Here is a 10,636-nt window from a genome sequence, read left to right on the forward strand (position 1 = left end):
GATACCAAACTCGTTTTATGCAATTAAAAAAAATAGCGAAAGAGCAGCTAACTATGTATTATTATGTATGTTAAAGCGAAATGAGTGGAAATCAATATATCTGTGGTCATAAGCAATAACCGCCTAAGTCGAAAACCCTGAATTCAAGAAAAAACGTTTTAAACATTTGCATTGTAATGTTAACCTTATGGGGAAACCAAAATATGTTTGTCTATAACTTTTTAAATAGCCTAGCTGGCGAGATGGCGATTTCACATATACATGGAATAGTAGTGGCAGAATACGATAACATATGGTCGTTTAAAGTACAAAACCGCTTATCAAGATAATGCAAAACCGCGTATTAAGGTAACGATATATAACTCAATTCTTTCTTAAGTCGACTAAGGCGGTTATTGCTTATGACCACAGATATGTATTAATGGTGTACAGGACTGAGTTTGTATGTAAAGAAAATAGTTTAACTGATTTATAAATTGTATAATGTTTACAGCAGGAATGTCAACAACTGTTGACTTGCAAGATTTTACTAGTTGTGTGATCTCGACAACTTTTTCTGCTAGTTTTCTATATATCTCAATTTTACTCTATTTTGCTTTGACGCTCTAGCGGCGACTTTTTAGTTGAAAATTTGCTATACACGACTTATATATAGGTAAATTACACACCTGAGAGAGGATTCCATCTTTTGTAGAAAGTTTTAAGTCATCAATTTTTTGCTCAAGTTCGTCTGAAGTTTCGCTTTTAGTTGCCAGTTCTTTGGTATCTTCTACTAAGTGTTTCTCCTCAGTTGACATGGGAGAAGGTGATACCCCATCTGTACAGACTGATTTTTGACCAGGAGTGAATTCTGGAGCGAATATATTCAGAGAGGGATGTTCGTGCTCAAAGTCAATTTCCAGTTCAGCTCCACTGGGCTTCGCAAAACAACTATTTTCGAATGAAATGTGATCTGCTACAAGGTAAGGGTTACTGGCGTCAGTGAGGTTTTCGCCTGTTCGCTTAAGGGTTACATCATCTGCATTTTGTAATTCAGTTGAAGTGCTGTCTAAGTAGAATGATTCTTGCATATTTGCTCCATCATGCATATCAATAGGTATTTGTGGTATATCCTTTATTGATGAATGCATTTGATTTTGCATGTTCATTTTCATTTCTTCAGTCGAAGGCGATTGAGAAATGTAGTCTTTTTCTTCGACATCTAACAATTCCTTTCCTCCAGCTTCTAATTCTTGTTGTGACCGTTCTTCAATAAAAGAAACGTTTACACTTTCAGTATCGATTGGTAATGGCTGTACTGTATTAAGTACATCCTCAATAGGATCAGGCATTTCAAATTTATGTTGCTGGGCTAGGTTGTCATTATCACATAGCTGAATTCCAATATCAGCATCTAAATCGACAGATGTTTCAGGACCGTGATCGATTATATTTGCTGGGGAATGACGAATATCAAGTGAATAATCTGCTTCTTCTGCATTTTTATCTTCTTTGAGCAAATGCACACCATCATTATTATGATTTTCAAACTGTTGTAAGTGCTGTACCGTACCAACACCAATTAAATCGTCTTCTTGCTCCAATTCATGCGGACGCTTTGCGGCTTCATGTTCAAAATCATTTTCTTCAGGCAATGCAATACCATCTAAATTGGATTCAACACTTCCCTTGCGTGGGCTCTGAGCCACGAAATCATCATCACTAAGCAGGTGGCGTGCTATTGAGTTTGGGTGTGGTTGTGGCGCTGTTTCTGCATCACTGTTTAAAGCCGGTTCGCCAACAGTAAAAGCTGCACTATCGCTTGTGGGCACTAGGGGTGAAGCCGGATTCGAACCAACACTGGGGACGAACACCAAAGCATTTGGGTTTAAGTGTGAGTGCGTTTCAAAGTCCAGGTCATTAGGTCTGATAATTTCATCCTTACCACCATGTAAACCAATGCTTGGTAAACTAGGATTAGCATTTTCTTTGTTTTCTATAGAAAGTTCCACGGTTTTTAGATCATTTTTTTCTGAACTTAGTTGTTGTAGTGGAGCATTTTCGCTAAGACTATTTGTTCCATTGGTAGTATTTGTTGCCAATGAACTTGGTTCCTCTTCTTCCATCTCTACGAAATTTCTCTCAGCACCACCAGCACCCAATAGATTTTCAACCGGCTGTGATTGCAGTAATGTTGCTGTTTCGATTTTCATTTCGACTTGCAGTACACCATTATCCGAATCGACGTCTTCGCCGCCTATAGACGTTGTATTAGAAGTTGGTGAAAAATCACCATAATTTTTTAATGCTTCATTCTCTTCAATGCCGGTTGGCGTGTTGATGGCGTCTACGTCAACAGCGGCTGAGATGCCAACGACACCGTTACCAACTTCGTGCTTGTCTAGCAAGAGCAAATCGTCGGCCCCGACATCGCCTACCTCATATACGTATCCATGCCCGTTGCCAACATCTTCTACGTCTTCCATATCTTTACTATCTATACCGTCTCTAATTCGCTCTTGCTGCTTTTCGCTCTGTTGCCCTTCTTTAATATACTTCCATTCCTCCTGGTCATGCCCTTCATGTTCACCAAATTTTCCACCAATACTACTTCCAATCTCTTCTGCTACAACATTATCACACACACCATCACCACTAGCCATCTGCAAATTATCCATCAAATGGGGCGAGCTTTGCAAAACGTTGTCCAAGTGCGCATTATCCTCGTGCTCCATTTTAAACTATGGTTTTTATATCAAATACCTTTCTTTTTCTTTGTTCACTGCTTCTGGGCTCTCCCCTTTTAATGTTTTGCACAAGCTATTAAAGGTTCTCGAATTTGTTTTAATATTTATCGATATTAAATTCACACAAACTTTTACAACACTGTTCAAACAATGCTCAATGCTCCCCGTTTTCTCCAAATATTTAGAACTTATCCCAAACAAAGCGTCTTGTCAAATTTGCTGCACTATTCGCACTGCGAAGATCCCAATATCGAACGAAGAACACACCCGGCAAAATGACCCAACAAGCAAACGAATGAATTGGGCGGCACGAAGTCACTCGAGTATTTGTTGCCATCCAGATTTTTTTTACCAAAATCGATAATAACGGAGTTGCCAGACCCATAAATTATAAATTACGCTAAGGCTACCTGAACACTTGTTTTGTAATTTTTGCTATGCCACTTTTCTTCCAATTCTCTGTCACCTTCAAAACATTGGAAGACGCGTTTTGAAGCGTTAAAAGAGAGAAACATTAAATGTTCGAGGAATTCTCAGCGGTGGAATCGTGTGGCGTTCTGCGTGATTTTGTATTTTTGGTTCATGTACTAAACACGACCAAATTGCCGGCAATAGATGGCAAGCTATAAGCTCTGATATATATTGCTCTTGAAAAGCAATGAGGGGCTCCAGTGGCTATTTTTACATACATAGGTATCAAGATAGTTCAGATCCAGTACTCCATGAACTTACAGGATTTTACACGAGCTTGCAGGAAGTTGCAGGAAAAATGTTCCCGTACTCCAAAATCCTCCAAAATCCTGTAAATGAGAGCGACTTTTGGAGAGTTGTGTAGAGAATGAAGTTGCAAGATTTTACCCGAACTTTTTCTTCTGGTAAAATCATGAAAAGTGTCAAGCAATCACTGGTTGACGTTTTTACAGGAAAAATGGATTTTTTGTTCCTGTACTTTTTGTTGTTACTCACTTTTTACTCTCACTTCAGAGAGTAATTTTGCTGTTTGGCAGTTTTACAGGATTTTTCACGAAAAGTATTGGATCAGAGCTGATATAAGTCAGCTAAACGACAATTTTAACAATTTAGCTATTTGATAAACGTTTCCCTAACAACATTCGTTAGCGCCAAATCAGCTGCTGTCGTTAACGATAACAAAGACTGCTTATTTGTCGACGTAGAGTTTGGTGTTGTTAAAAAAAAAAACATAAATAGTACGTTCTACAATTTTTTCGTACAGAAAAAAATGCACAGGACCGCTAGCTAAACAAAAATTATAATTTAATGTGCTACAAACCTGCATACATAATTTTTTTATTATTCTTATTAAAAACTTGAAGTTTTACGAAAGTTTGTTGAATTTTGTTTAAATATTGCAGAGTACCTATTAAAAACAAGTAATATAAATTACATAGCAAAAAAAAATAGTTTGTTAAAACTTGTATATATGTGTTCCGGTTTTGATTTTCCAATAGGGCATAAAACAAATATAGAAAACTCAAAGTTAAAATGTGATAAGTGTATGTTTTAATCTTACAGGAACTGAATGTGCTTTGAATTTAAAGGAATTGAATAATTAATTTTACAATTTTATACGTATACATCGTTTGCTGAAAGTATAAATATCATATATGTATGTGTATATTTACATATTTCTTTATTAATCATCATTATTTATTTATTTGTTTATGAAGTCTAACAACAGGATGTTCTTACAGACTACATATATTAGAAAAAGTTACATATTATAAAATATTATTGAGATTACTTAAATAAGATTCAAGTCGATTTCGGAAAATACCCTTTGGCATAGGGAGATCAAGGTCTAGAGAACTATAAATCGTATTGATTTCTTGCAAAGTTCTATTTAAGGGAGCATTTCGGCTGTAAAGAGTTTTGCTAACAGCGACTCTATACAAATCAGTACACTGCTAGGAACATTGAAATAAATTCTGCTGAGTAATAGGGGGCAATCAACGTTACCGGAAATTACATCGAAAATGAAGGAAATTGACAGGAAAATTCTTCGGTATGCAACGGCATTAAGTTAATTAACTGACAACGTGAAAAATAGGATGGGATAGGGTCGGAGAAGTTAAGCGATCTTAAGGCGTGTCGGATAATCACGCGCTGGACTGACTCAATCCTGTTTATGTGCACTTGGTAATAAGGTCTCCAAATAAAGCCAGCGTACTCTAATCTTGACCGAACAAATGCAGAGTATAAGACTTTGTGAAAACGCAGTACTGTTGCGTTTTCCAAAAGTTAGCATCGAAAATGAATTAGCGACGATAAAATTTACATGCGTAATGAAATTAAATTTCGAATCGAAAAATACTCCTAGGTCCTTAACTACGTTGAAAGACTCCAATCTAGTATCAGAAATACGGTATAATGTGGGTAGCGGTGTAGATTGTTTTGAAAACGTGATTTGGTTACATTTTTTAATGTAAAGAAATAAGCGATTGAGGTCAGACTCCAACTGGGAATTCACGTCGATGATACACCAATTCCGACGTCGAACAACCCGAAAAAACTCGGAGGAACGTTCGATATTCTGCTCTCCTTCTTCCCGCATACAACCGCTATTGTCAACAAAGTACAAAGACGCAACAATGTCCTCAAGCCGCTAGCCGGCAGCACCTGGGGCAAAGACAAAGAAACGTTGCTGGCAACGTACAAGGCAATTGGCCGGCCGGTTCTGAACTACGCTGCGCCAGTGTGGTCACCGGGTACTAGTAGGACGCAGTGGATGAAGCTGCAGACTTGCCAGAACACGGCACTTAGGACAGCGACAGGATACCTCCTGATGTCGCCGCAACACCACCTGCACGAGGAGGCCCACATGCTCCCAGTTAAGGAGCATAACATGATGCTTTGCAGGCAGTTCCTGGTTGGGAGCCACATATGTGGCCATCCAAACAGGCAACTCCTTGCAGAAGAGCCTTCGCCCAGGCACGTCAGGAGGCATCTATACGAACTGACGGACGAAGTCCAGATGTTCATCAAACAACCTCTGGACCCGACAACCTATCTACAGGCCTTGAACGGCATTCACAGAGAGGCAGTCTCATGTTATGTAGACTCCCGACCTGTGAATGCCGTTCTGGGCACACAACGACCAGACGTGGACGAGACAGAACTTCGTCTGCCTCGGGAGACTCGGACCACAATAGCCCAACTGCGCTCTGGTTAATGCAGCAGGCTGAACTCATACCTGAGCAGACTAAGCGAAGATATCCCAAATGAATGTCCGGCCCCATGACTCACAGCATCTCTTCGCATGCCCTCTAAACCCCACCACGCNTCGAACAACCCGAAAAAACTCGGAGGAACGTTCGATATTCTGCTCTCCTTCTTCCCGCATACAACCGCTATTGTCAACAAAGTACAAAGACGCAACAATGTCCTCAAGCCGCTAGCCGGCAGCACCTGGGGCAAAGACAAAGAAACGTTGCTGGCAACGTACAAGGCAATTGGCCGGCCGGTTCTGAACTACGCTGCGCCAGTGTGGTCACCGGGTACTAGTAGGACGCAGTGGATGAAGCTGCAGACTTGCCAGAACACGGCACTTAGGACAGCGACAGGATACCTCCTGATGTCGCCGCAACACCACCTGCACGAGGAGGCCCACATGCTCCCAGTTAAGGAGCATAACATGATGCTTTGCAGGCAGTTCCTGGTTGGGAGCCACATATGTGGCCATCCAAACAGGCAACTCCTTGCAGAAGAGCCTTCGCCCAGGCACGTCAGGAGGCATCTATACGAACTGACGGACGAAGTCCAGATGTTCATCAAACAACCTCTGGACCCGACAACCTATCTACAGGCCTTGAACGGCATTCACAGAGAGGCAGTCTCATGTTATGTAGACTCCCGACCTGTGAATGCCGTTCTGGGCACACAACGACCAGACGTGGACGAGACAGAACTTCGTCTGCCTCGGGAGACTCGGACCACAATAGCCCAACTGCGCTCTGGTTAATGCAGCAGGCTGAACTCATACCTGAGCAGACTAAGCGAAGATATCCCAAATGAATGTCCGGCCCCATGACTCACAGCATCTCTTCGCATGCCCTCTAAACCCCACCACGCTAACGCCCCTGTCCCTATGGATAGACCCCGTCGAAGCTGCACGCTTCCTATGGGCTACCGTTAGTGGAGATTGACGACAACGACTGAGGGATCTGGGTGGGGTTGTTGTAGCCGCTACAACAACAACCAACTTACTTAACGAAATTACCTACACACGCACCAACCCCATGTTAACGTTAATGCGCCTTTAAAAAATAAAATCGCATTTTACAAGTTTACCAACCTGCCTCAAAAATCAAAAAATTTTGATTTTCTCCAACCTGACGAACAACTTGTAGGGTTTGCCAACTTGCCTACACAAGGCTTATTTACCACCAACTTTTCGTTCCCACGACAGTCGGGTCTACGTAACCGGAACGACCCAGATTTATATTTGGCCAAGGACTGTCACTCCAGCAACACTCCACAAAAGCTCTTTAGGGACTCGTCACTCAGTCTCCCACAAGTAACGAGTTGTCGCGACCAAAGTTTCTCTGTCTGAACCTAGACTAAGCAAATTACGATTGACGAAAGTTGATGTACTTTTTTTTTTGTCCGCTGGCAATACCGTGGACGCGCGAAAAATTTTTCTCTGCAATTGCGAAATTTATTTCAATTCAATAAAAACAGTAATTTAAGCGTAAAAATTACGCTAATCATCTTCTTTTCTATACTGATATTGTTACGACTTGTAGATATCGGAAAAAAGGAACAAAAATTAAATTTAAGAGATCCCTATCAAAGATGGAGAATAGTGGCGGGGGCTCGGATGGCCCCTTAGCCAAGACAAAATGTAGGAGCCGAAGCAGCAGTAGATTTAGGCAGGAAACCAAAAAAGGGAAGCTAGATACCCCAGCAGTGGCCAATGCAAATTCGGAGGAAGTAAACATGACAGACATTCAACCAAGTAAGTGGACTATTTTTATAATATGAACCATAAGGAGCCGTTCTCTGTGTACCTGGATAAAACGGATATTAACAGAGAGCGAATGCCAATTAACGCTTTACGGTCTCCAAAATACTTAATACCTTACAAGTACCTGACGTTGAAGATGTAATCAAAGTTGGTTGTTCAGAAATGGAAGTGCAGCCAATGAATTCTACAAAAATGAAAATATCAAACAACACCTATATGAGACAAAAATCTTTGCACAGTGCGTTTCCAAAATGGGTATCATCTTTGATATTCCAACAGACCTATCGGAACAGGAATTACTTCAAGGACTTAGTTCACCAATACCAATACTGGGAGTTCTAAGAGTGATGAGAAAAGAGAACGGCGAGAAATTCACGACGAAACGTGTCAAAGTAATATTTGACGGACTAAACATACCACCGGAAATTAGCTATATTTATACTAAAATTAAAGTTAAATATTGTATCACATTCGCGCAGTGCTATCGCTGCTTCCGATACAATCATTTTGCACAACACTGCAAACAGACAGACTCAATTTGTCCACTTTGTAGCGAATCACATGGGAAAAATATAACTTGCACTAAGAAATATTGTATTAATTGTGAGGGCGAACACGATGCGACCTATAAAGGCTAGAATAAAGGCTCAAAAAAATAATAAGGGTACTCATTTAACAGCGCAAAACTCTCGCAAACTGGGCAAACTGTACAATTTTAAGCCCTCGCAAAATGAAATGTCAAAATTTGTATGGAAAGCCATTTGCACAAAAAGGAAACCTTTGCGCGGCAATTTTGTAGAGCAACTTTGCGCATTGCGCTGTGCAATCCTCAATCAGCTATTTTGTTTACATTAATTTTGGTTTGTGCTCAACGCTTTTTCGAAATAACTGCGGTAAAACATAAATATTTGCTCAAATTTGAGTTTCAATTGTTCAACTTTATAAATTAAGTAAAGTGAAATAATTAAATGTCAGAAATTGCACAAAATATAAAATTTTCCTCATGAAACACATGACGCAAAGTTGCCCAATTGCCCAAATATGAAACTTGCACGTGTATATGAGTACCCTTAATAAGGGTACTCATTTAAAAGCGCAAAGCTCTCGCAAACTGGGCAAACTGTGCAATTTAAAACCCTCGCAAATGAAATGTCAAAATTTGTATGGAAAGCTATTTGCACAAAAAGGGCAAGTTTGCGTGGAAAGTTTGTCGCGCAAATTTGCGCAGTGTGATGTGCAACCCTCAATCAACTATTTTGCTCAATTTCATTTTGATTTGTGCTCAACGTTTTTTCGTAAAACTTAAATATTTTCTTAAATTCGAGTTCCAATTGTTCAACTTTATAAATTGAGCATTGTCAAATAATTAAATGTCTGAAATTGCACAGAATATAAAATTGTCCTCATGAAACACACTGCGCAAAGTTGCCTAATTGCCCAAATATAAAACTTGCGCGAATCGATGAGTACCCTTAATGACTATTTGAAAATTTGCACATCAAAGAAATACGAACTAAGTATGCGAAACTATTTGGAAATCGCTGCCAAACCCTAGACGATGATGTCTCTAACCTCCCGGCACTTCCTAACAAAGAACAAACAAAAACACTAAAGAATGTCCAAGAAGCACCAAGGACAATGCACTAGCTACTACCGTACGCAAAGATTACTAAAATGAACCTGAATAAACAAAGAGAGCAGGAGAAAGATGAAAGAACTATGAATGAATGGAGACAAGCTACTAAAGATTGCAATATCGATACAAAACATAAGGAATTAGCTTATCCCAAGGATCTCATGTTACATCTACAGAAGCAAGACGAGATAGCCACACAAATTAACCAGGCGATATCTAATTTGCGAACAAGTAATGCGAAGAACATTACAAACAAGCAACATTACGAATTTTTAGCCAGTATCTAGGAGAGATTAAAACAAATGTATTGTTACGATTATCCTTGAAACCTCGTCCGGATTTCCCAAATCTTCCGGTTCGTATCGCTGGATTGTTAAATAAATGCTAACGATGACCAAATTGTACTACAATTAACATTATTGTACAACAAACAATTTACAATACTCGCTAATACAGTAAAAAACACTTTACAATATTTGTTAAAGCAATAACAATGCTTTACTACTTTTTAACACAATTAAACTTATAGCTTGCTTATTCGTAACTCACTTCTCCGCTCACTTTACTTGTAGCTTGCTAACTTATAACTAACTCAACTCCGCTGTGGCGGCGCCCTTATATACCTGCGCTCGCACTTATGGCAACTCTAGAACGTTCTGAAGTTTATCGCTCATTCTCTTTCTCTCGCTGTTCGCAGTATTCATCCAACTTGACGTTTCTCTTTGTGGAACATTCTACGTCATTCCTCGAACATTCTGCCTATTTCTTGTTGTTCGCTTCGCGTTGCCGCAGTATTCGCCACACTGCCCTCCACCTAAGTCTGATCGTCCCGATCAGACATACTTGCTGCTCACACGTTGCTAGTCTTTCATCTTGGTTCTCGGTCTCCCAACTGTCTGGATTCGATGCACTGCATCCTTCAGCCGTTTGTCAATCTTATTCGGACCTTTCCAGTTACGATGTTGTTCGGAGGGGAAGCCTTTCTTCTGCTGCGGCATGTGCAACAACACCGAATCACCTTCCTCTAGCTCCTCTCGGCTCGATGCGTTACTGGACATTGCTTCCAGCTTATCTCCGGTGGTGCACCATCTCACATGGTTGTGCTTCTGCCGGCCACTGGTGGTGAACAGACCATATCTCCTCTCGTGGGCACCGTTTTTGCCAGATCTATGTCGCATCCTCTGTCCATGACACCCAGCTTCTTGCCTTCGTGCTGCACTGCCTTTAGCACATCTTGCTAAATCCGGTTCCTCACGCTGAAACTTGCCCAGTGTTTCCGCATCTCGCTCT

The 10,636-nt window shown here is 40.5% G+C and overlaps 1 protein-coding gene across 1 annotated transcript; it reads right to left on the reverse strand.

Moving 5' to 3' along the window:
- Positions 1-590: 590 nt before the first annotated feature.
- Map205 (Microtubule-associated protein 205) lies at positions 591-3,037 on the reverse strand. The gene has a single exon (XM_017611937.1). It carries the CDS (start codon positions 2,712-2,714, stop codon positions 606-608), a length of 2,109 nt encoding a protein of 702 aa, XP_017467426.1. The 5' UTR covers positions 2,715-3,037; the 3' UTR covers positions 591-605.
- Between the last annotated feature and the right edge of the window lie 7,599 nt (positions 3,038-10,636).

This window comes from Rhagoletis zephyria, unplaced genomic scaffold, assembly GCF_001687245.7.
Source record: "Rhagoletis zephyria isolate East Lansing unplaced genomic scaffold, Rhagoletis_zephyria_1.1 Rzeph_scaffold_00483, whole genome shotgun sequence".
Taxonomy (NCBI): Eukaryota; Metazoa; Arthropoda; class Insecta; order Diptera; family Tephritidae; genus Rhagoletis; species Rhagoletis zephyria.